At 46.8% G+C, this 27,036-nt stretch overlaps 1 protein-coding gene across 3 annotated transcripts in view; it reads left to right on the top strand.

Annotated features, from left to right (window-relative positions):
• ASTN2 (astrotactin 2) overlaps window positions 1–27,036 on the top strand; it is a 700,862-nt gene that overhangs the window by 127,774 nt on the left and 546,052 nt on the right. For all 3 annotated transcript variants that reach the window (XM_084898878.1, XM_084898877.1, XM_084898876.1), the window contains exon 3: window positions 25,649–26,033. In XM_084898878.1, coding sequence (XP_084755004.1) covers window positions 25,649–26,033 — 385 coding nt within the window. The remainder of the gene's footprint in view (window positions 1–25,648; window positions 26,034–27,036) is intronic.

Here is a 27,036-nt window from a genome sequence, read left to right as displayed (position 1 = left end):
TTCTTATATGTGCCCTGAGCAGGGATCGAACCCACAATGTTGGCATATTGAGACCACACTCTAATGAACCAAGCTACCCAGCCAGGGCCAGGATCCCTGCCATCTTACTACTTTGCATTAAGTTTCTGATGAAGGAATAGATGGCATTAAAGTTGTATTGAGGGTGGTGGTGTGGGGAGGCTCAGGATTAAGTTAGGCTTCCCCCAAGGCCACAAGAACTCCAAAATCATATCTAAGAGAAAAGGAAAGATGAGAGAGGCTTATAGGAGAAGAAAGGAAGGCAGACTGGAAGAAAGGGAAGGGCAGGGCTGGACATAGAAGAGGATATGAGATAGGTAGACAGCTTTTATTGAGCACCCACTCTACACCTCAACTTACAAAACTCACTTTCACATTCTTTGTTTTAGTAATGTGCATCTGACACATACTGAAAGCAAGGTTGAGTGAGTACTTTAAATCTTCCCAACCCTTTAGGATTCATTACACACCTTTTATATCTCAAGACCCTGAGCTGCAGAGAAGGGAAGCATGAGCAGCTAAGGAGAGGGTTTTGTGGGACTAGAGCCTACCTGGATATTGTCACCCAAGAAGGGCTCTGAGAGGTACTGAGAAGCTGAGAAGGTGTCCTTCGTGAGCAGTCACACTGGCATCTGTGTAGAAGTTAAAGTTTTATTATTTTTCTCATTTTCTATCTGAGAAAACAGAGGATTAGAATCATGAAATGCCCTCTTCAAAGTTACCCCTTCATTCATTCTATGTCTACGCCTGTCTCCTTGGGGCTAAAAATGACATAGACAATCCCTGCCCCTCAAGGATTTCTTAGGTCACTTGGAGTGTGCCTTTTTCAGTGGCCAGTGTCCTCTGGGTTAAAGGATGGTAGATACAGGCGAGGTGGAGAACAGAGGGGAACAAATAAAGGTGTTCTGGGCAGAGGGCACAGCACACACAAACACCAGCGGCTTCAGGATGCCAGGGCACAGAGCCTTTTTTGGAAAGGGAAAGAAAGGGTTTGTTGTGACTGAGGCACGGGTTGCTTGGGGGAAGCATAGTGGGTGGCAAGGCCAGAGAAGTCTAATGGTAAAGACTTGGATGCTGTCCTAAGGACTATGGCGAAACAGCAGGCCTTCACAATCATGCAGAGAATGGGCTTTAGAAACAAGAGTGCCAAGTGGTAGAGCAGGGTGCATGGTCCTTGGGGTATTTTTTGTCACCAGAGTCTGGCCACCTCCCCTGCTGCAAGCCATAGTGCAGACAATGGCCAGGCAGGTGTTTCCAAATGAACAGGGAAAAGGGAGCAAATGAGCGACTCTGTTTGAGTCTGAGTTGTGCACGTTGAGAGTTCCAGCTGCGTGGCCACAATTTGCAACATTAAATTGAAATTGGGTCTGATTGGCTGGAAAGCACTTGGCCCACATTAGCGCCCGAGGAGACTCTCTGGGTCTGATTAGGCTGCAGATTTTGCTTGGCTCTCTCCTAGTGATCCATCATTATTCATGTCAGCAACAGGCCTGTCAGCCTCCCTCCACCACCGAAATTAATGAATTGAACTTCATGACCCACACGTTTGATGGGATGAGGCTCTCTAAGCCAGCACAAGGCCTTTGGGGGTAGGCCATAATTGTTCCTTCTTCCCTCTCCAGGCGAGGCTAAGCCACCCCCCTGTCCCTTTTACCTCCCTCAGCTGCTGTACAGGCATCATGAGAAGTGACAAGGGGACCCAGAAATAAAATGACAAGGAATACCTGAAAACTGAATGGGTCTTTGGAGATGTAGTTCAACTGTTATCCCCGCTGCATAGCTGGGGGGAAAATGAGGCTGGCCCTATGTTCCACAATGAGAACTCAGGACAGGGACCGCAACACATCTCTCCTGTTTTATAATTTCCTGTGTTCTTTTATACTTTGAGTCTTCCCCTAGACTGCTATTCTGTTCCTCGTTTCTTCTATTTTGTGAGTACGAAGAGAACCGTGTTACATTTCCCACTTTGCCAGTGGGACCAAAATTCAGCATCTCTATTTTCCCTCAGTGTCCTCTGACTTTAACATCCAAGTCCACATTTCCTATGATGGCTGCTCACTACTGTCATGGGGAGAAAAAGACAATAAACGGTGTTTCTGGCCTAGAAAGAAATGTAGAGGTCACCTTCCATTTCACCTACAGTCAAGAGATGTTAAAGCGTTGGTTTGCTTGGTTCTGGTGCCGGGGAGCTCACTACTTCCCAAGGTGACCTTTCTATTTTTGTACGGTTTGGCTTATTTAGAAAGACCTCTTTACATTGACCTGAAATGTGTGTTCCTGTAATTTCCTCTCTTTGGTCATAGTTCTGCGATCTCCAGCCGTGAAGCTTCTTGAATCTATTTTTTTCTTCCACGTGGGAGTCCTTTGGGTCCTTTGAGCTGGTTCTCATGCTTTCATGCCCTGAAAGTCAATGAATCTTTTCCAGACTCCTGTGTTTGATCCATTAGTAAGATATTACATCCATTTAATGATTCAGGAACAGTATTTTTCTGCAACAAAATAGCATGGAATGGACTAGAATGGAATGGAGAAAATCAGGATGGATTGCAGAAAGCAAGGGCAAGACTTGTTTCTGAAATGCTGGGGTGTGTGTGTGTGTGTGTGTGTGTGTGTGTACCTCTGTGGCCTGGGTCCCACTGAAAAGTGTTTTTCCCATGAGTTGGTTATGGTGAATAATGCTGCAATGAACATGGGAGTGCACATATCTCTTTGAGAGTGATTTTATTTCTTTCAGATATATATATATATATATATATATATATATATATATATATATATATATATACACACACACACATACTCAAAAGTGGGATGGCTGGATTACATGGCAGTTCTATTTGTATTTTTCATACTGTTTTTTCATAATGGCTTTACCAATTTACATTCCCTCCAACAGTGTACCAGGTTTCTTAAATTTACAGTGTTATTTGTTGATTATATCTCAATAAAGCTGGAAAAATGTTTTCTTACCATGTGTGGTGCTATAAAAATATTTCAAGGAATGTTGTTCACAGTATTCACTTTCTTACGCTAAACTTTTTTTTGAACCAGGTTTATGTTTCCAGGTTTGTAACTGAATACCTTCAGCAATTACTTACTTCTCTGAACCTTGGTCTTTACATCTCGTAAATATAGAGAAAGTGGCCTTCACAGCATTTTTTTGAGGATCAAGTATGGTGTTGAATGTGAATCTAATTTACAGTGTGAAAGGAACTGAGTTTTAAAAGTTGTGGTGGGTTGCTAGTAGCCATAAAGAAAGAATAGTAATGACTTGTCTTTCCTCTTCTCTTTCCCCTCCTCCTTTTATGATTTTAGTTTTGATTTAAATAAAGGGACTTCATCATTAATTATATGGACTTTAGCTTTTTGAACACACAGACCTAAGTTCAAATTCAGCCTCTACTATTCATGGGTTGTATGACCTTGACAAGTATTTTAACCTCTCTAAGCCTCATTTGCTTCACCTTTCCAATGGGAACCCTAGCACCTAGCCAATGACAAGGCTTCATGATTGAATGAATTATCGATGTGCATGACACATAGTAGAACTCCATAAATAATAGGTCTTTTTATTCTATCCTACCCACTCCCAGCTTCCCACTCTCAGAGAGGCTCATATTTGCATAGGCTGAAGTTAGTCTCTTTACTAAGGATTGGGCTGAATCCAGATCCAGTAAAGGAAGATGTGTCTGATTCTCTCCAAGAAGGTTCCTTGGTGGCAAATATCTCTCTAATACTCTTCTGGAAGTGGTGGCGTTTCTGAGGCTGGTGCCAACAGCAGATGCCTCAGGATTCCAGGAATCAACATTTGTGCTGCCTCATTTTCATACAGCTTTTGCATAAGGAGATGGGAATATGTTCCCTGGGAGGTTTGGAAAGGGGAAGCACGGGGCTGTAACAGGATTCCTGGGAGAGGCTACACCAAGCCCTGAGTCATGACAGCTAGGCCCAATTTCTTCATCATCATTTGGAGAAAACGCTTATCTCCCCCTGCCGACCTCACAGGCTGGGCGTGAGCATCAAATACATTTAAGGATGGGGCATTGGTTGCAGCGTTATTTACAATAGCAAGCTATGGGAGCAACCCAAGTGCCCATCAGTAGACGAGTGGATAAAAAGGCTATGGTACATATATACAGTGAAATGTTATTCAACCATAAAAAGAATGAGATCTTATCATTTACAACAGCATGGATGGACCTGGAGGGTATTACACTAAGTGAAATAAGTCAGACCGATAAAGACAAATGCCATATGATTTCACTTACGTGTGGAATATGAAGAGCAAAATAAACAAACAAGATAAAAACAAAGCCCAACAGATTTATAGATACAGAGAACAGACTGACAGCTGCCAGCGGTTAGAGGGGTTGGGTGAAAAAAATGAATGGATTAAATACTACAAATTAGCAGTCACAAAATAATACTGGGATGTTGGGTACAGCTTTGGAAATATGGTCAGTAATCTCTCTATATAAAAGGCTAATATGCAAAGTGTCCCCTCGGGCATTTGACCAGGAGACTAGGAGTTCCATTGCTCACTATTATGTGCACTGACCACCAGGGGGTTGTGCGGGATGAAGGAAACCCCTGGCCACTTACAGCGGGAAACCTTGGAAGGAAGGCCCCTGCTGGCAGCCGGCAACCCAGGAAGGGCGGCCCTGGCTGGCCACTAGAAGGCTCTGATTGGCCCTGATCACTGGCCAGGCCTAGGAACTCTACCCATGCATGAATTTTGTGCACTGGGGCCTTTAGTATTGTAATAACTATGTATGGTGCAAGGTGGGTACTTAAAATTGCAGGGGGAACACTTCGTAAAGTATATGATTGTCTAACCACTATGCTGTTTACCTGAAAGCAATTTAAAGTATTATTGAATGTAAAAATAAAAATTACAAAGAGAACATTAGGGTTTATACAAATTAAACTAAGCCATCCTAATAAATACTCCACATAAGCACACCCAGGGACACATAAGCCAAGTGTGTCCTCATTAGTATTCAGTAGCTAAGTCCACGGGCAGGTTTTAACCATCCTCAAAATGGTCAATTACATAATTTTTTACATTATGTGCTTTAGCCCAAACTTGTTTTATAGAATATGTGGACTTTTATCACAAAAACCAGGTCTCAATTAAATTTTACTCAGTAAAATAAAACAAGAGAAAATGCCACTCTTATTTATGTTAAAGAAAATTTTTAGAAAAAGAAACAAAGGATGAGGCCACAGTTTGTTAGTGTTCCAAATGAGAGGATTTTATTTTCCTGGGCATCATTTTAATTCAGAGGAAACATGTTTGTTTGTTTTTTCCTAGGAAAGATGGCCATCTCCAGATGTGAGCTTACAAAGAAGTTTTCCACAAATGGTTTTCCATTTGTGACCTTGGGCGAGCCATCTCACCCCTGTCCTTCCGTTTCTCCTCTGTAAGACAGGGATGCTGAGAGAGTTTTGCCTTCCTCGCTTTACTTAGGGAACCACTCATGCTCTGACCCCAGCTTATTTCTGACCCACCCTCACCCCTGACCACTCCCTGCCTGGTCCAGCTACATGCAACCACTATAGCCTCTTTCCACCTGCTCTTCTGCCCATGTGAATGGTTCCTTGCTTCATTCCAGCCCATCTCCACCCAACTGGCTTCACTGGATCCCTCCATCAACTTCAGATCTTAGCTTAGTCATCACTTTCTCCTGGAAGCCTTTGGCGACATACTCCAAGGCCTCTCTGGTTCCTCCCTTCCCAGCACTGCCCACAGGATGGATAGCATCAGTGTTTCTCATGAGATTGTGAGCTTCCTGAGGCCATCAGAGCCAGTGTGTGACACATAGTAGGTGCTCCCTGAGTGTTTGTCACCTACTGTGTGCCAACCACCAGCTATGACAGCCTCACAAAGTTCACTGTCTCATGGTTTTAAACGAGGTCAAGAAAAGACAAATGATGATTAGAAAGGACTTTACCAAAAAGCATGCAGTAAAACATTGATAGACATATGGAAATACTTGTTCAGTAGTAACTGAAATGGATGAGAAGGTCCTGCCCAAGGGAAAAAAGATGAAACATTTACCAAGTAAAATCATCCCTTACATGTATGAATGAGTTTACAGGTTATTGCTCCTTCTGCCTTTACTGTCTCACTTGATCTTCACAGCAAACGTGAGATGGCTGGTGGAGGGAGGTGGAGGGTGGTCAGTGAGACCTCAAAGGGCAAAGAAACATGCTTCAAACTAGATCAGTGAGGCTGAAAAGAATGGGACCAGCACTCAAACCCAGCGCCTGGCATTGCAGGTTTTACAAGCTCCTTTCTCTGAAGCACTGAAGACCCTAGGTATGAGTGCGTGTGCATGTGTGTGTGCATGCGTGTGTGTGTGTGTGTGTGTGTGTGTGTGTGTGTGTGTGTTGCGGGAGGGGCATTTCAGGGAAGTCTTCTGGTCCCACCTGGACAGGAAAGTCCCTGCCAAAGCAGCCAACCCTGGAAAAGCCAAGGACAGGGGAGGCTGATACATCTGCATCCACAGAGCAGAGTTGGCACTGAGTATGGGCGGTGAATGCTTTTTCTCCAGGGAAAGGAAGAGAGGACCTGAGGAGGCAGTAGCATTCTCCGGAGAGGATATGACCTTGAGGGCCCTTGAGGCTGATGTCTCAACAGGTAGAGAGTAGGACAGCCAGTGGGACAGTGACACAGGTTGTGGTCTGTAAGCCCAGCGACCTGTATTCTGCTTCCAACTCTGTTACCATCTAACAGTGCATCTTGAGCAAGTGCCTTCTTCAATCTGGGTAAAAAAAAAAAAAAAAAGGGAGAAGATTAGATCAGTGGCTTTTAAATCACATTCCTTGGGACTTTAGGGATTTGTGGCTGTGCTTCTGGCCAGGGGAGGTGCCAAGAAAGGAACATGTACCCTCACTCTTATAGAAACTTTTCTTCCATAGGTTTTTTATATTGGATTTTTAGTATAAAATTTCATTTGAACAAAGGTTTCTGCTAACCAAACAAAGTTAGGGAATCTCTGGCCAGAATGATCTTAAGTGGCTTTCCAGATTGGGCAATCTGTGAAGGGAGAGCCTTCAATTCCAAGTTCTCACCCAGGAAGGAGAGGAGTGATGCAGGCAGTGGTTGGCCTCCTGGCGAGGCCTCATGATAAGGAGGGGGGCCATTAATCCTTGATTTACTGCCTTTATCTTTATAAGCTTCTCATTAGACATTCTCTCCTCCCGTTTTCAATGAACATTCCTTTCTGATCCCCTCTGGTTTGTCTCTCCCATTCTCTTTCTATTCTTCTCTCCAAAATTCTGAATGGTCTCTCTTGTCGTCGTTTGCCTCCTTGCTTGCTTCCAGGTAGATTTGACCTGGTGATTCTCCTGTTCAAAATCCCTCAGTAGGTAGAACCTATGTACTTTCACTTACTCCATAAGTTGCATCAGGGTCAGGTGTGAACAGTGGCCCTGGGTCCACCATCCCTCTATTCCAGCCGCTCTGGGCTCTGAGGAGACATCCTGCCATGTGCTAATCTTTGCTTTGCCCACCTGCTCACCTCACTCTGCAACCACCCGACTGGAAGGTATTTGAGGGAAGGGCAAGCTTAATTCACCTCCATCCCCCTGTGTCCAGTCCAACACCTTGCACATACTAGCTGCTGAGTGCACTTTAGTGAATTTAGTGGAGAAAGGCATTAGGCACCCCATTCTCCTGTCCCACTGTCCTCTTCCCTGGGGATTTAGAGATTGGGAAGGTGAGTTCTAATATCTGTGTCTGTTTGGGAGAGATGCCAAGAAAAAGGTTTTGAAGCAACACTCAGAGCATTTGACAGGTCAAAAGCCATTTTACATTTTAACTCTTAACTTCACAACAACTCCTGAGCTCCATGGGGAAGATGTTCATTCCATTTCACAGAGGAAGACTGGGAGACTGAAAGGGGCTGTGTGACTGTTCTGGGGCTACAGAACCCTTTGAACCCTTTCCCAGCTCTATAGACATGAATTCTAAGTGTTTCAACCACTTTCCCACACATAGCCCAGCTCTTTCCTTGTGAATTATAAGTGTTTTTCAAACACGTTCCTACCTATTTCCCAGCATTTGCAATGCGAATACTAAGTATTCTAAACGCTATTCTACACTGTGGATTTCCACCCCACCTGATTTCGGCTGCTCTGGACCTTGGATTCTCCCCTAATGAAGACACTGTGTCTTAATTACAATGAAAGAGTGAAGAGAAAGCCACGGTAATTATTGGTGACATGTTGAGCAAGTGTGAAGCTCTTTGAAGAATTGAAATGTTTTTCCTTCTATAACTTCAAGGACTTTCTCATTACACCTACTTCCTCACATTCAGATATCAATTCAGACGTCTGCAACGTGATTTTTTCCAACCCCACTCCCATTTGCCTTTTATTTGATTCAGCAGAAGAGTAGACCCATGTTTATTATGCCTCCTCTGTGCCAAGCACCATGCCATGCACAGATATGGCCTCTCCATGCCAGAGCTTAGAAGTGAATAGACTGGTCAATGCAGCGGTATCATAGGGTGCAAGGATGATTGTTATATTGGTTGTATTAGGATGCCAGAAACACAGGATTCTGTGTAGCACAGAGAGCCCAAGACAAGGTGTGGCTGGGAAAGGTTTTCCAAAAAAGGATGGAGATCTACAGAATAGGAGGAGGTGAGCAAGGTGGGAAAGAATGTACTAGGCAGGGGCTACGTGCAAATGCCAGGAGGCAGACATAAGTGAAGCTCAAGGTTAATAAAGTCCTGTTCATCAGAGCAGCCAAGATTCAAATAGGACCTGAATGTCCACAAGCAAATGGATGGACACACATAAGTTCTGCTACATGTCATGGATATACCTTGAGGACCACATGGTCAGTGAATAGGGCAGACAGATACTGCCTGATTCTACTTATATGCAGTATCTAAGCTAGTCAAGCCCATAGAAGCAGAGAGTAGAATGGCGGTTGCCAGGAGTTGGGTGGGGAAAATGGGGAATTACTCTTCAACTGGTGTACATGTCCCTTTGTGCAAGGTGAATGGGTCCTAGGAATCTGCTGTACAGCCTAGTCCTGTAGTGAACAACACTGTGTTGTACTTAACATTTGTTAGGAGGATACATCTTGTGTTATGTGTTCTTACCTCAATTGGAAAAATAATGATTGGGAGTAAAACAAAGAAGTAACGTGATAGCCATGGAAGGGAATGGACTGGCTTGAGTCACCCCATGGATTCAGGGTGGATCTGGAACCACAGCAGATCTCCACCTCCCACCTATGCCCACCCCGTTGGCTGCATTGCAGGCCTCCGCCTTACAGGAAGCAGGAGGGTGTGTGATGAAGAGATGACCAACCCAGCTGGCTCCAGCTGCCCAGAGCCTTGATACTGAGCCCCACCCCACCTTCACTTTGCCAACTGGGCCTGCTGCCACTTGAAGAAGAACGCGTCTGCGACACTGTCAGAGAAGACGTGTGGTGGCACTCAGCTAGCAGGTGGATTAGCCTGTTCTATATGCATTCGCCCAATATTCTGACTAATCAGCCTTCCAATGGGGGCAGGATTAATTGGCTACAATCCTCGCACTGGGCACATCTAATTGAAATGGATGCCTTTGCCTTTCTGAACGGACAGCTTATCCATTGCCGTTACACAGAGAGCGCCCGGGCCCATGGATTTTGCTGTCAGGGCCGTTCTGGTGGAGGCCACTGGAGGAGGAATGGAGCCCTTTTCTCCTCTGTGTGGGGGGCTGTAGCCACCTTCTGGTATCCTCGTTATCCGTGTGTGGCATGTCCATCTTCCCTACAGGACTGTGAGCCACTTGAGGGCAGATCCACATCAATCAGCATCAGGTCTGACTCCATATAGCAAGAAGGCGAAAATAATTGTGCCTCAAACGTGATGAAATTTATTTTTCTCTCAAGTCTGATGATAGGATAGCTAGGGCTGGTGTCTTCAAGGACTTAGAGACTCTTCCTCCCTCCTTTTCCACCTCTCTTCCCCCCTCCCTCCCTTCCTTTCTTCCTTTCTTTCTGCACCCCTCCTTCCATCCCTCTTTCCTTCCTTCCTTTTCTTTTTTTCTTCTCCCTGTCATCCTAAGGTGACATCCACCCTCAAGGTCCAAGAGGACTACAGGAAATTCGCAATCATATCTGAGTCCCACACTGTAGGAAAGGAAAAATAAAAAGAAAGGGAAAATGAGACATACCTCATAGCTCCCTTTAAGGATCCTTTTGAGACATCACAACACTTATATTTCCTTAGTCATCTGACTCAGATGCAGTTGTTAGCTGGAAGTTTACTCATCTAAATAGAATTGGTGTCTGCTACCAAGGAAGAAAATGAGAATGTATATTGAGCAGACACCGGAGGCCTTTGGCCATCTGTCCGAGTCTGATTCAGCTTCCCCACCCCTCCCAAAGTGTTCCTCACATATGATGGGCAGGGTTAAAATTTAGGTTTAAGAATTTAGGTCAGGGAAGCCATGGTGGTATAAATGCTGGCACTGTTGTTTACTAGCTGTGTAGCTTGGGCAATGTTTGTCTAATTTTGCAAGCCCATTTTCTTTATTATGGTACTTGCTACACTGACTTTATCAGGTGGTTATGATGATTGAATGAGTGAATTCTATGGAAGTGTTTCTTAGCGGGGCTCTGGCACGGAATGAGACATCCATAATTTGTATTGATAACTTCCGAGGTGATTAATGATCGTCACTATCATTGAAGGGACATAGAGGTGGGTACTAATTTTAAAGAATTCTGGGTTTGGCGTGAGACGACCTGTGCCTGAGATCTAGGTAATGGCTGTGAGCCTCCAGCAAGTCACGTAACTAGTCTGAGACTCCATCTCACTTCTGGCAAATAAGGATAATTAGATCTATACCCAGGTCTGAGAAACGAAGTATTACTTTTCAACACACAACCGATTGCTATGCTGTTATTAAGGTGGTGTTTTCTAGTGAGAAAATCACAACCTGGGGGAGTCAGACAATTGAGTTTCACACCCCAGCTCTGCCACTTTGTAGAAATGTGGATTTGGCCACATCACATCATGTTTCTGAGCCTTGCTTTCTTTATTAGTAAAAAAGGAATAACAATAGTTTCCTTGCCAGATGTGTTTGTACAAATGGAAGGAAATTGTCTATGCAAATAAAGCGTGCCTAAAAAAAAAAGAAGAAGAAGACTAAATAAAGGCCAGTGATGGTTGTGTGGATGATGAGGCTGACGACGCTGAGGGTGATTCACTCCGTATGTATGGAATGAATGAATAGATGAAAGAATGAATGAGTCAGTGCTCACACTAGAAGCCTGGAGTCAGTGTGCGCCCTCTTCAGAGCCACATGGAGGGGAACGCGGAAGAGCTAAGTGTCCTGTGCCATTCCAACATCGGCTTTTGCTCTGGGCAGTCTCAGCCTGGTGGCAGGTTGCACACAGCAGCAGGGACTGTTGGGAAACCCTTAGGGAGCTCTTATCATGTCCCTGGGAAGGCAGGTCCTCCAGGCAAACATCACCTGCAGTGTGGTCCTTAGGCTCACTCACCTCCTGTTGAGAATCAACTCCTGGCAGTGGCTGGGACTCCCTCTGTGTCTCTAGGCCCACAGTTACACGTGCCGTAAAGTGTTTATTGTACAGTGTAAGATTACAGTATTACTTAGGCTTTTCAGCTCTAACAGGAGGTGATAAAACATTTATTATACCTCCTGCCCTCATACCTCTGTTCCGTTTCCGTGTTATTCTTCCTTTTCCGGACTTGCATCCATTAGACACATCAAGTCCTAAAAACTCAGAGCTCATTTGGTACAGAGGGAAACTCGATTATATCCACTGGCAGAGTGTGGAAGGAAGGGAGGGTGGAGATATATTTATCGGATGCAGCCACTAGGTGGAAACTTGCCAACTTTCAACCCAGCAATCTATGGGAATAATCAGGGGGGCACTGCCGGCTAAGTCCAGGGAGCCATGCCAACTGGAAAGGCTCTTGAGAAGGTTTATAGGAATGTGAAGGTCAAAGTTTATGCCAAAATAAAAGCAACTAATTGGACCCCTAGAACAGAGTTTGTAAGCTTGGACCCCAAGATCATATCTAGGCTGCAGATGAGTCTCATTGTGTCCACAGTTGGGCCACTTGGTTTTTAGAAAATTTGGTTGCCTCAAATTGGAAAGTCAGATTTCAAATGAAAATATAGATTTGTTTGTGTGTGTGTGTGTGTGTGTGCGCGCGTGTGTGTGTGTGTTGTGTGTGTGAAAATTACTTGCTCTGTCGACAATCGGCCTCCATTCCTGAGATGGCAAGGATTCGCTGGGTTTTTGGAGCAGACACCCCTTTAGAAAGATCACATGTGCTCTCATTTGCCACAGTCCCTACCTCTCCCGACTGTCCCTTTCATCCTGCTCACTCCCCTGTTCATGTCCTCTGAGGACACTTGTGTTTAGGCCTCTCTTCACATAGGTATCACTGCTTGAGGTGATACAAATGTCGAAATGACCTCTGGCCTGAGTGAAACCAAATGGATCCTTTAGAAGAGACTCAAAGTGCTCGTCAACAGCGTAGCCATCCCAATCCGTTTGGAAGAACTCAGACTCGGAGGAGATACTGGGTCAACTCTGAAAATCATCAAAAGGACAGATTACCCTCTGTGGCCTTTTGTTTGTTGGGCTCAATGTCGGGGCGGAGGGTCCCACTGGCTTTGAGTGGCCTCGGGCTCAGAAAGAGCAGCGGGCAGACACAGTTGTCCTGGCCTCACTCTCATCTACAATGGCTCTTTGACGGCAGCGGGCAGAGGGGAAACACAGAGAGGCTCCCATGGGAAGGAGAGTTGTAACTGGGACTCAGGCAGTTTGCAAAAAGGGTTGGTCTAGAGCAGCTCCAGAAACCCTCTCAGAAATCCTCCTCCTGGAAGAAGGACTGGCACGCGTAGCTGGAGAAAGGTGCCGTCTGAAGGGCAACGCTGTAAAAAGGTTTATCTAAGGGCTCCAGCGGCTGCTCTGAATTTACAGCAACTGCACTAAATTATTCTCCTGGCTTGCTATCTGGCTCCGCGGCACATCCCCAGCCTCATCTCTCCCTCGTCTCTCCTCGCTCACTCCGCTCTGGCCATAGCAGCCTCCTGTCCTGGGGACATGCTATGCAGAAGCCACGGCGGGTATTGCCTCAGCCTCCGATGATGGCCTTCTCTTTCTCTCTGCAGAGTCCTACTTTTCAAGGTTCAGTTCCTCCTGAAACCTGCCCCATCCCCTCCCACCATCACACACCACTTCACACAGTGATGGGTTCAGGCCCCAGCTCTGCCACTTACTGTGTCCCACAGTCTGTGAAGACAGCAGGGCCAGCGCCCCGGGGTCCCAGTAACTGGGCCTCCCATGTTACCGGTGGTTCCTGGTACATACTAGTGTGAGCACAGGCAGGTTCCTTCTCCTCTCCGAGTCTCAATGTTTGCATCCAGAAAAGGAGGATGAAAAGAATGTTTATGTCATGTTGAGAGCATTAAGGAGGTTCCTGGTGCTAACACATCAAGTATTTTAAGTACAGAGACAGAACTGCATGCATGTTTACATGGGCTCATGGCCTTGCCAGAGTTCAGCACATAGAAGGAGCGCCAGTCTAGGAGCCGTGTGACTTCATGTTTTGGCGCTCCCTCCCATATTAGCTCTGTGATTTGGGGGAAGGAAGCACAAGTGCTGTGAGCCTCAGTTTTGCCTTCTAAGAAATGGAAAATGTTCTCTCGTCTGCACCCCTCCCTGGGGCTCATGAATGAGAGTGGTTTGGGGTGGGATGTCTCTTGAAACTGGAGACAACACTATGCAAATGTAGGCTCTTTATTATCTTTCCTAACACCAATAGCCTCTTTTCTCCAGAGCCACTTGCTGCCCAAACAACAGTGGTCCAGATGTTGCCAACATCTGTCTGCTCCCCTGGCCTTTTGCAGAGAGAGAGAGGGGAAACAAAGGAACAAGGAAGGATCTTATTCTAGAAATAAGGTCTCATTCCCTCTCCCCTCCTGCCCTGTCCCCTCTGGTGATCCCCTGAGGAGGAGGGGCAACTTCTCATGCATCTCAGGGCTTCCAGGCCCTCGCAGTGCCTGGCTCTAAGGAGTTTAGGAAACTCTGTATGCTTGTGTGGTGGGACTGAGGGAGCTGCCTTTGCCTCTGGGAGATGCTGTCAGCCCAGGATGGCAGGGCCTCTGGGTTCTCCAAGTGGAGACGTGAGGAGCTTGAGATTCAAGCCTCCTGGTTCTGCTCCTGTTTGCTGTGTTGCCTTGGGCAAGGCGGATACACGCTCTGGACCACTCTTGGTTTTTACATGGTCACGTGATGAATCTTTGGTTCTATAAAGCACTCCCTGCCTGCCTGGGCCTTGAATATTACAGAACATCTTTAGGGCTGGGAAAGACCGGAGCAAGGTCTGCCTGTGAATAGTCTCGTTTGGTTTGTTTGGTTTTCTTTGGAGAGTAGCAGCTTAGCAACTTGCATAATAAATAACCAATGTTTGGGAGCGACTTCTGGGTGCCAGGAACTTCACTCCAAGGAGCTCATTTAACCTTTGCAGCCATTCTCAGAGGTGGGCCCCAGCATCTCCATTGATTAGTCCCTAATGATTAAACAAGAATAAGCGAGGATAATCTGCAATTCACCCTCTTCAGTCACACAGCTCAGCAGAGAAAGACTCAATCAGAATTCCTTCCAGGCCGCTGTGCCACTAGGGACTAATAAGCTTGTCATCACTGAAGGGAGTCAAGAAAGAGATTCAGCCACAGGCTGGGCCAGAGCTTCTGGCTGGGGCTTCATCAACCCATAGGGTAGAGATAGTCAGCACTGGGGTGAGCCTTCCCACCTTCTGACCCAGTCCCCTCTCAGATGGGGAAACTGAGGCTCTGAGAAGGGAAAGGGCTTGATCACTGTCACTCCTAAAGCTCCTGGGGTCAGGCAGAAATGGGTTTGAATTCTGTCACCTACATCCAGGCGTCTTGCTGTCCCTAGGTCTGAGTGCTGTGCCACCGCCACAGACACACATGGCTGGCTCCGGGGACCTGAGGGCATACCTGGGAACCAGGGGGGCCTCTGGCCCAGGCCTCCATGGAATTGGGTCTGTACCGTATGGGGGCAGGAGCTAGTAGAGATGTTTATGGCAGCCTAAGCAGCTAATATGCCCAACTTCCTTGGAGGCCCAGATTGAGATTCAGAAACAGGGACCTCTCCAGGGCAGTTCCTATCCCACCTCCACCTCTTTTCCTAGGAAGTCCTGGGAGGTTCCCTTTGAACGGGCAAGACCCAGGCTCATTGTTCTGTGTGAGCTCAGCCCCTCACCTATAAGGGAAGGAGGCAGCTCTGTGACTTGGGCATTCAATAGGTTGATCTGTGTCTAATTCTGAACTTAAGACAGTTCCCGGCTCTGCCAGACCTGAGCCTTTTAGCCGAAGGCTCTAGTAGCTCCAGGTTGTATGTCTTCTTGGGTGGCTGGTTTGGGGCCAGCTTTCCTTCTCTGACCCCAGAAAACAACTAAGTCAATGTTATATATATTTTATATTAAATATATTAATTTTATTTAAAAAAATATATATATTTTTAAGTAAGTATCTTCAGTCTTTTAACACTGGGCCAGGACTCATAGATTATTCAACCCCAGCCCTTACCCTTTAGGGGCTATTGGCCTCTCAGGGTAGATGTATACATCCATTCGTTCATTCATCCATCCATCTATCCATCCAAAACCTTTTTAGTAAGCACCCACAGAGCACTAAGTTGTTGTGTTACAAAAGGATCATAAACAAAACAAAGGACCCACCTTATGAAGCTTTCTTTTATTAGAGGCATAAACAAAGTGAGCTCATTAATGTAACATATAACAGCAGGGGGAGGTCATTATTCTAAAGGAAGTTAAAGAAAGGAGAAGAGATAGGGGACCTGTGATGGAGAACTGGGTGAGGGTACTTCCCCAGGGGGTCAAGGGAAGCCTTCCCTGATGAGGATCTGTCTTAGTGTAGACCAGCACTCCCTGGCTCACACCCATACCCAGGATATCTAAAGAAGCCAGCTCACATGGAAAGCTCCCTGTCTATATGAAGCTTATTTTGAGTATCATAAGTATTGGCTCTGAGTGGCCTCTGGCTTCTATCTCAGAAGGCTGAGTTTTTACCCACAACTACCCAACTCTGCAACGTTAGGGTAGTTGAAAGCTGGCATTCCTTGTCTGTGAAGAATGCCTTGCTCAGGGGCCTTTTATGGCTGCCTCTTTAAAGAACATGCAGTGAAGGCTCTGTGAGTGTCTTACAAGCTTCTTTAGCTTCTAAGGGGGCAGGGCCAAAACTAGGACATGCCTTTTCTGATTTCTTTCTCCATCTGCCTTTCCTCTGCCAGTGTTTTTAACACTGGCATTTATTGCCCACTGGTTGTGACCTACACACTGTCTGGAATCTCTTTGTGCTCTCACTCATTTAATTCTCACTGTAGCCTCGATCTTTTTAGACCCCTGCCTTCAACTTCCAGCGGAAGACGCCGGGCTCAGTAAAATGCAGCGACCCCCACAGGTGGTCAGTGCCAGCACGGGCCCAGGAGCCCAGGCCTGTCGGCTATGGAGCCTGCATCGCTGGCCAGTATGCTGTGTGGTTGGTTATCTATCTAGTCTTCCTGTCAGATCTTGGGTATGAGTGTGCTTGGTTGGAGGGTCCAGCCCACTCCCCCACCTTTGAACTTGACTGTCACTGACATTGCAGGAAGTCCCTTTCCTTCACTCTTCTTCTGTGTTTTGCACTCAGAAGCTATAAGAAAGTCTGCCTTCACTCTGTTTCCCTTCAGCGCAGAACTGATCGAACTGTGCATTCCAGTAATTACCTGCTCTCTTATCTACTTCCCCAAACTAACTTCGAGCTCTTCCAGGCCTTATCTTTCTGTTCCTAAACCCAGGCAAAAAATTTAGCATGGAGTCCAGGCATACCAGTAATAATGGGAGCTACTGCCCTGTACTGAATACTTTCTGTAGATCAGGGCTGCCTGATACATGTTACACACATCATTTTACCTAATCTCACAGAAGCCCTGATTGGTGAGTGGTGTGATTCCCATGAAAATTGAGCCTCACAGGGAGAATTTTCCAAGGTCACACCTGGAGGGTGGGGGGCGGCAGAGAAGAACTTGAAATTGCATCTGTCTGCTTCCAGGCATGCCCTTAACCTAGCAAACGAATATATCAGTGAATGAGAGCTAGGCTGTTCCCTGGTCACTTGAAGTTTATCTTCATGACTCAAAAAATAGGAAGAAAACAATCCCCTCACAGATGCTTTCTCCCCCCTCTCCATTCATCCGTCCCGCCTTCAGAGTGGGATTTCAGAAGGAACTGGAGAGGCCGCCTGAGGATATGGCGTAGGATACTGATTTGTGCTAAATGGCGCATGTGAATTATCTTCCGCTCTCTCAAACAAATGGAGAATTGCCAAACAGATGTAGGCATATTTCAGTCACCTGCCTTCAGAGAGGCATTTATTCATTAATTCCTCCAACGAGCAATTGAGGATCTACTATATACCATGTACCATTCAAATACATTCAGAAATAAATAAAGCCCTGCCCTTCCCTCCACCGCCTCTCGGTGTAGAGATGCCATAAATGTTTAATGAAGGCAATCACTGTCAGACAGGAGGCTGCGTCTCAGGTACACAGTGTTGGCTAAGGATGCCCTCCAGGGCGCTCAGGGTGATGGGAGGGGAGCTGGCAGACAGAAGCAGGGATCTCTGAGGGGCCTGAGAGATGGTTTATAAACTCCGCTGGGGAGAGTAGGGTTCAGAAAGGCTTGTTGAGAACGCATGACCCAAGACCTGAGGTTTAAAGGACTAGACTAAGAAGCTAGGGGAAGTCGTTTTAGGCAGAGGATGCTTCAGACGGTGTGAGGGACAGAGGATTTGACTGCGGTAAGTACATGCTTCTACAGCTGTAACCTTGGGCAGGAGGCCCTAAAATTATATATGTATATATCATCAGCTCAAATGTGCTTTCATGCTCGCCTTTGCCTTTCTCAGTCAGAATATTGGAGCTGGAGTGACTGTTAAAAACCACCCAATCTCTTTGCCAAAACTGGTTTGGCTCAGTGGATAGAGTGTCGGCCTGCGGACTGAAAGGTCCCAGGTTCGATTCCGGTCAAGGGCATGTACCTTGGTTGTGGGCACATCCCTGGTGGGGGGTGTGCAGGAGGCAGCTGATCGATGTCTCTCTCATGGATGTTTCTGACTCTCTATCCCTCTCCCTTCCTCTTTATAAGAAAATCAATAAAACATATTAAAAAAAAAAACACACAAAAAAAACCAAAACACCCTTCTGTGGTTTACCTCTCCCCTCCCCACCCATCTTCCCTCTAAGTCTGTTGCATGTTTCCATGTCTCTAGATTTATTTTGTTTGTGAGTTTATTGTATTCATTAGATTGCATATAATGATAAGATCCTGTGATACTTGTCTTTCTCTGACTGACTTATCTCATGTAGCAAAAGATAAATTTTTAAAAATTAAATAAAACATCTAGAATGAAAAAAACACACACCTATAACAAAATACCATCCAACTCACCTACTGAAATAGGGAAGGGACACGGTTGAGTAGAGAGCAGCAGGCGTGAACCTGAGCATGAAGCTGGGAAGCTGAACACAGACTAGCTCATACTGCAGCAGCGGGAATTGGTGGCCTTACCACCACTTTGTATATGATATCTCAGGAAACAGGGTCCTACATCAGTAAGGTTGCGTCTATCTCCTGAGACCTGCCACTTGTAAGCTACTGTGCTAAATGTATCCTACAATGCAGTCTCATTTACTTGGCCCACACCCTCTCAATTTGGTGTTAGGAACCCAACTAACAGATGTGAAAACTGAGGAAACTCAAGGGAGGCCCCTTCAAAGATGCACATGTAAAACATGGCCCAGCCGTGACTCAAATCCATGGCGGCCTGCTGTCCAGGTGATCACTAGCTTTCCCCGGAGATGTCCCTCTGCCATCACCGTGGTCTCCTGGGAGTCAGTCCCCATTAGGATCTGATCCACAGATGAAGAAGGCACACTGACCAGGGTGGGGGATGAATCTGTTCCAAAGAACCACTGAGTTCCCACTTTATCTCCTTGGCATCATCCTGGGAAATAAAATAGTGTCTCTTATAGATACATTATAAGTAGGTGATTACTTTAAAAGAAAAATGTTTCATGTTCTATAATGGGACCTACTTAAATAGGTCACCTATGCCTCTCTAGAGGCAGAGAGATGCCTGGAGATAAATATAGCTAACTATGACATAAAGGTAGGCATGAGTATATTTTATACACGGGACTAGATACATACATACATACATTACATGCTTGCAAGTCTTTGTTGTTCTCCGTGTATGTTCTTCTAATTGTTCACACATGTAAATCTGTCTCTTCATTTATTATGTGCCACAATCTTTCATACCTTCTGGTATCTTACCCGGGAAAAACATGACAAAGAGGGTAGACTCTTTCCAGCCCACGGATAGAATCACACCTGTGTCGCTGTTGGCGCCCTCCTGCTCCCCCTTCCCTACCAGTCAAAAACCATGTCTTCTCACCCTGCGGTGCGGACTTCATTCCTACTCCATTAGCTACCTCCCCACTTTACCTGCCCCAAGTTCCAGTCTCATCCCCTCTCTATACTACTGACACTTGGGGCCAGATAACCTTTTGCTGTATGTCTGTCCTATGCATATAGGATGCTTCCAGATCCCCTGGCCTCACATGAAATGCCCTCTCCCTAGTTTATCAAACAAAAATGTCTCTATTACCAAATGTCTTTAATAAGAATAACAATAAACAGCTCCCTCGACCAGCTCTCTGTCTCTAGTCCCTCCACCACACAGATCCAAATGATCTTGACACGCCATTGCCTAAAAAATAATAAATCTGAATCCTAATGCCAAAAGCCCGGTCATGCCTTGTGCAGTATAGCTCTGACCTGCGTTATCACCATATTCTCCTGCAGCTCCCTAGGGGTCCAGGATGCATTTCCTGTCTCTCGGACTGTAAGCCTCATATTTCCTAGAAACACCCCAGCTGCAGGGCTTCATTCCATATATTTGCCACCTTGTTGTGTGCTCCCAGGAAAGCTTATCTTCTGAGCCTCCACTTTGTCATCTCTGCCATGGGGATAATCTTTTTTCAAAATCTATTTTTATTGATTTCAGAGAGGAAGGGAGAGGGAAAGAGAGATAGAAACATCATTGATGAAAGAGAATCAATCGGCTGTCTCCTGCATGCCTCCCAATGGGTATGGAGCCCACAATGAGGGCATGTGCCCTGACCGGGAATTGAACTAAGACCTCCTGGTTCTTGGGTCAATGCACAACCACTGAGCCACACTGGCTGGGTGCAGTGGGTATAATCTAACCAGTATGGGGAGCTACGCAGTGAGCATCTATGCCTCTATGACAAGGTAAAAAATGCTAACATTCCTTAAGTGAGGGTTAAGATGAATCGCTGTGGTGAGTCAGAGGGTAGAGGTTTCTCTGGCTGAGCCTGGAAAGGGGAGATCCCAGAAGAGTTCACGAGGAGACTGCATTGAAGTTAGTGGTGAAATCGGGGTGCTGGTTGGCCACGCACATGTGGAACGAGGACAGCATTCCCCAAGGAGAAAGGGGATATTGAGTGGGAGCACAGTCTCAGGATATTGAGTTGGAGCAGCGAGCTCCTATGTGGTCGGGTATGTAGCACGGCGCCTCTCTGCAGGAGGCACTCAGGAAGGTTGGCAGTATGGACTGGTGAGGCAGAAGTTCTGAGAGGGGAACCTCAAAAGCATGCGGTTGGAGACAAGGTTTTCCACCAAGTGGAAGCTGACTGGAATTTGAACTGATGAAAGGGCTGCCAGCTTCGTCCGTGGAAGGGGCTGTTTCCAGCTGGGCCTCAGGTATGGCAGGGCGTTGGGTTGAGAACAATGTATTAACATCATCCCAGTGAAAGGCAATGTGACTGGACTTAGACGGGCCAAGGGATGGAAAGAGAGAGAAGTTGGTGGGTTTCTCAGCAGCTTTGGGGTGCCGGCTCCATATTCTGCCTCCAAAACCACTTAGGATGTTCCGTAAACTTGGACAAGTCATTTCTCTCTCAACCTCGGTCTCCTTACCTATAACACCTAGGGTTTGGATTATTTTTTCTAGTAGCTTCTCCAGCGTAAACAGAAACTGAGCCCCAAAGGGAGACTTCCCAGAGAGCTTGGAGTCCACCCTTTCCCTGTGAGCTCTGGCTCTGCAGAGGGCCAGGGGCCACCCCGGGGTCAGCAGCCCTCAGCTGTGCCGGGACTGCTGTCGGGACCAGACGTAAGTGGTGAGAAGAGGCCATTACTTGGGAGAATATGCATGTTCACAGCTCTGAGGATTAAAGGCCCGTGTTCTTATCACCGCTGAACAGAGTATTATAAATCCAGCCTTAGAATACCAAATCCCCGGCAGCTCGCCGTGGTGAGGGAATATTAAAAAGGCCAGAGACAGAAATAATCAGTGTCCAAATGACACGTTGTCAAATAAAGCATTTCTCACATTATCCCTTTCTTTCCTTTCTCTGACGCCTTCTCCCGTGCCCGGATATTTTAACATGAAAAATAGATTAAAATGAGTCCAGTCTGGATGATGCCGCGCTGACTTTCAGAAGGCTCTCTCAGTGGCGGGGTTCGGGGTTGCTTTTCAGTGTTCTCCTCCCTATAGTTATCTGTGTTTTCAGTGGTAGCAAGCCCACAAGCTGGAGGCTCTCGCATCGGGATAGCAGCAGAGGGGCCATGCAAGGTCTGATCAGGTGCCCCGTGGAGGCTGCGGTCAGTGCTGGTGCAGGGACTGAGATTTACAATACCACATCTGCACAGGCATTGAGGCTTCTGGTTGTTTATTAAGCACCTTCTCCGGGCAGCAATGTGTCTGAGGCTGGGTACCAGTAGAGCAAGTGGCTACTCAGGACCTCGCGTGGGAAAAGTCAACCAGATGATGGGATGGAGGGTGTGCAGCCAGGTGACTCACAAGCTGGGGGGTCTGAGAGGAAAGCATGGGCCGCCCGACTTGAAGAGGCGGAGATCTCCCCAGGAAGTGCTCTCCACAGTGAGCTTCTGGGTGAGCAGAGAGGAGTGGTGAAGGGTGTTCTGGGTATTGGTTTCCAGGGCTGTCTTAGAAGATTCCCACTGATCAGGTGGCTTAACACACAGAAATGTGTCTCTCCCTGATCAGGAGGCCAGAAGTCCAAAGTCAACATGTCACCCGGTTTCATTCATTCTGGAAGAGGGAAAATCCATCCCACGCCCCCAATAGCCTCTGACGATTGCCTGCAGTACTTGGTGTCCCTGGGCTTGTAGGTGCATCCCTCCCACCTGTCTCCGTGTTCACATGGCTGTGTGTGTGTGTGTGTGTGTGTGTGTGTGTGTGTCTTACAAGGACACTAGTCACTGGATGTGGGGCCCATCCAATCTAGTGTGTCTTCATTTTAACCATTGATAACTGCAAAGATCTTACTTCTCAGTAAGATCACTTCTGAGGTTCTTTGGGTATGAATTTTGGGATCATTATTCAAATTACCACAGGGAGTGAGTGAGTGGGGCCCTGGGCTGAAGGCACGGCCAGCAGGGAGGAGCTCAACACATTGCACTTTGACAGATGTAATGACGCAGGGGCCCGGATGCTAATTGCTCTGGTTGGCTCTGAGGCAGGGTGTAAGGGGGAAGTGTGGGGCTGAGGCATGAGAAGGGAGCAGGCGTGTAGTTCTGAAGGGCTTTGGGTGCTAAGCTGGGGATCTGGACATTATTCTGAGGGCCATGGGAGCCAGGGACTGGTTCCAGAAGGGGGTGTGTGTGTGTGCACGCATGTGTGCACACGTGCAAGCATTATATTTTTGGTTTGAAGTAGAGGAAGAGAGAGGGTGAAGTCACCAGGCTGGTATTTGTTGACTTTTGTGCTGCCAGACCTTTTCTGTGTAATCCTTAGCATAACCCGTCTCATTGGGAATGATCAGCATATTTTATAGGTGAGCCTATTGCAGCCCAAGGAGGCAAAATGCCGTAGATGTGCTCCAACTCCTGGTTTTCCAGTCACACTGCTCTGCCCAGGACACATGCCCGTCCCTCTGTCTGTCCCTGAGGGATGTGAGACGCCATGTCAATAACAGGACAAGAGGAGTGCGCTGACCCTGCTCCAGAGAGACGTATAGGAAGGACGATTCTGAAGGGATGGGGACATATTCCTTCTCTGTCTCTTTCCCACTTTCTGCCTGCAGCTTAGTGAGATCTGACTGATAAGAAGGTATCACTTATCACCCTGAGGCCTGTGTGCTTATGATCTTGCAGAAACCGACCCCAGCTCATAGACTTTCTATTTCTGGAGCTTGGTGCCACCTCTCCTACGTGGTCCAGATAGAATTTGGCATTGGGTCATCTCTGAGGCCAGCAGGGCCTCCGCAGGCCATTCCGGGAACATTGTCCTCTTCTGCACTTACTAAAACCGCTAAGCCCTCTCCCTGCATCCTCTCCTCCTTCTCTACCTCCACTCCCTGCTAGCCCATGACTATGCAGGGAAGAGGGGGTTCAAATCCCTGCATTACCACCTCCTGGCCTTTTTGCACCAGTTGGTACTAGGATCAAATCCTGTGTGACTTCCAGAAAGTTCCTTAACCTTTTTCACATTGTATTTATACAATAGAGGCTATAAATCCTAGTACATGTGATTGTCTTTAAATCTTTAAGATAAAATAAAATAACATTAAGTAATAGTAAGGAGAAGGCCTGCTATGTTTTTACAAGGTTAGTATTCTTCCTGCCTCCTTTCTCTCCAGTCTCCTTTCCTCTTACCTTCCCTTCTCTCTCCCCCTCATTCCCCCCCTCCCGTTCCTTCCTTTCTTGTCTTTGATATAAGACCATGTCGCACATGATTTATGGACACAGGAACAATATGTTCTGTGGAGGGAGAAGGGCCTGTTCTTGTTTGTTAGGATTCAGAAGTGATAAACTATACACACATTTTATTTTCTTGGCAGGTTACACACACACACACACACACACACACACACACACATGCAAGTATACATAGAAACACATACTTATAGCTCTGTCTGATTTAATATCTGTTTTTAAGTTCTGACATCCAGAGAAACCTTCCTGGAAATCCTGCAGTAGGTCATGGCCAAAGTCAAGGCCGGGCTATTAGCCACATCTGCCACCTGGACACCTGTTAGCTCACTTACCCGTCATCCCCCACCCGCTGTGGAGGTGATGAATTCTAGCTTAGAGGACTGAGGGCCTTGCAAGAATAACACCATAGTTTCCTGATGCCGTCAGCAGGACAGCTGAGCCATTTTAGTGCGTACTTTCCTTGGCCTAAACAGGCATTCTCAGCAGCTGTATCCAGGGTGAGCATCTGTCACCTCTGTTAGGGGTTATCCAGGTGGTTATCACACATAGTGCTTGCCTTCAGGGAGAGCACAGGTAAGGATGAGCAATCAGCCATAGGGACGTGGGTGAAGGAATGTTGGCTTTAGAGTTAGAAAGCAAAATGAAACCAAAGAAACCCAAAGAAATGAGACCGAGACTCAGATCTCACTCTGCTACTCGCCATCGGAGTTTCTGAGTCTTGATTTCTTCTTCTCCCTCCTGTATCACACAGCAGAGTCAGCCAGCGGCCTCCAGGCTCCCAAACATAAAGGACAGTGCGTAGCAGAGAAAAAGCAAGGGCCCCCCTTCTTCCTGTGAGATGTACCTGGTGAATGAGGGGGAGGCCAGGAGGATGCATGCCTTCCACCTCAAGCCCTGGATAGTTGCTGTGGGAAATACACACATGCTTTGCAAATACCCCTGCCTTTCAGGGAGCTCACAGCGGGGGGCATTTCATGAATGAAGTAGGATATGCTATGATATAAACCCTTTACCATATTCCACTTTAATGTGTGGTGTACAGATTCAATCCAATACTTGGGTTGTAGTAAAAAACACACACACACTTTAGTTTGCCTTTAACTTTGATTAAAGGACCCTTAGAAAGACACATTCATTTCATGCATTCCACAAATATTTAGGAAGCATCTACTTTCTCCCAGGTCCCTTGTTGGAATCAAGCATTGAAAGCTAGTATTTCTGATAATGAAGGAAGTGGAAACTATGCAGAAGTTTTACTTGGCTTAATAAACATCTTACAGCAGGGTAGAAGACAATCTTTTGAGCCCTCAGTGGACTCAGCCTAGAAAAGAAAAAGCAAGACTGAGAGTGTAAGCAAATATCCTGGGGCCAGGCAGCTGGAGGGAGGCAGTGCAAGCCAGGTTCAGGCACTCCTGTGTGAAGTGGCAGCCTGGACTGTTCCCAGCATTTAGCAGTCTGCATGGCTCTGGCACGTCCATCATCCATCTCATTTGCTCCTTGTGGCCACCTTATGAAGAAGGAAGGGCAGGGATTCTTACTCATCCTTAGACATGGAAAAGACAAGGCTCAGAGAAGCCACATCATTTGCCCAAGGTCACACAGCTCCTTGGTGAGAAAGCCAGCTTGGGAAAGAGTATCTCTCTGGCGTCAGAGCCACGGCTGCTGCTTCCTGAGGCTTTATGAGTCAAACCCGGGGACTTGGGCTGCGTGAGGTGGGCAAGAAAATGCCCTCTGGCTCTCTAACCCAAAGAACACAGGCCCATTTGCTGTCTTCTTCCCTCCCGTTGCAGGGTGGCCTCATCGCTCTGCTGCTGCTGCTGCTGGTGTTCACAGTGGCGCTGTATGCCCAGCGGCGCTGGCAGAAGCGGCGCCGCATCCCCCAGAAGAGCGCCAGCACGGAGGCCACGCACGAGATCCACTACATCCCGTCCGTGCTGCTGGGCCCACAGGCCCGCGAGAGCTTCCGTGCCTCCCGGCTGCAGGCCCACAACTCCGTCATCGGTGTGCCCATCCGGGAGACCCCCATTCTGGATGACTATGACTACGAAGAGGAGGAGGACCCTCCCCGGAGGGCCAATCATGTCTCTCGCGAGGATGAGTTTGGCAGCCAGGTGACCCACACCCTGGACAGCCTGGGCCGGCCAGGGGAAGAGAAGGGGGACTTTGAGAAGAAAGGTGAGTCCTCCTTGTTGCATCCCACATTCCAGGGGGCATTTTGGGGAGCTGGGAAGAGGCCTGGAGGCTGGGTGGTTGGGGGCACTGGCATTGTCTTCTGGGCTAAGCCCATTTCCGATGGATGGCCAACCTCTGTTGGGTTATCAGAGTTTGTCTTCTCTGGTTCTTCTACAAGTGTCAGTGTTACTAGAATTAGAATTTTGAGAAGCATCAGAAGATATGTAGTTCAACATCTCTCAGTATCTCTTGATTACTTCTTCTGATGGCCTTCTCACTTCTTAGGAGAAAACTCATCTCATTTCCAGACTCTATAATTAGAAAGTGTTTTCTCATCATGAGTTGAAATGTGTGTCCCTGGCCTCCATGTCCCCAAAGAGAATAAATCTTATATTTCCTCTATGAAGCATCTCTTGGGAAATTTAACAATAGGGGGGGAAAAAACAAAAAAAGGCTCCCGTAACTTCTGGAAATCAACCTCAATTCACAATCCCAGTATCCTCAGCTCCTCTTACGACATGTTGTAGTTTTCAGACATTCTGTCATTTTGGACAGTGTCCTCTAGATGCAGATTCTAATTTTGGATTTCCTGGGGGAACGCCAGAACCGACACTACTCTTCCGCAAGGTGGGAATGCTCCCGGGCTGAGCAAAGCGGGACTTCGGCCTCCCTCTCGCTAGCTCTCATGCTCCTGTTGATGCAGCTGGAGATCATGTTTTTGTTTTACAGTTCATCCTGGTTCACCCCAGAATGTTTGGAAACCTCTCGCTCTTTCATATGTGCTATTTCAAACACACCTTCATGTGGTCTGCTGGTGGACAATTCATGATGTGGACATACACCCAAGTTGTCTTTTCACTTGTCTTTATTAAGTGTCTATGGCTCCAGCTGGTTTATAGATGGAATTTGGCTATTTCTCTTTAGGTAAATGCTATTCACTGCCCTGCCTTTTCTCCACATCATCTTTGGGATGCTGGTGCTAATGGGTGGGAGGTTTGGCCAGGAG

This window comes from Pipistrellus hanaki (genome assembly GCF_964339955.1).
Source record: "Pipistrellus hanaki genome assembly, chromosome: 11".
In the NCBI taxonomy this organism is placed as follows: domain Eukaryota; kingdom Metazoa; phylum Chordata; class Mammalia; order Chiroptera; family Vespertilionidae; genus Pipistrellus; species Pipistrellus hanaki.
This window is presented reverse-complemented; position numbering and strand designations above follow the sequence as displayed.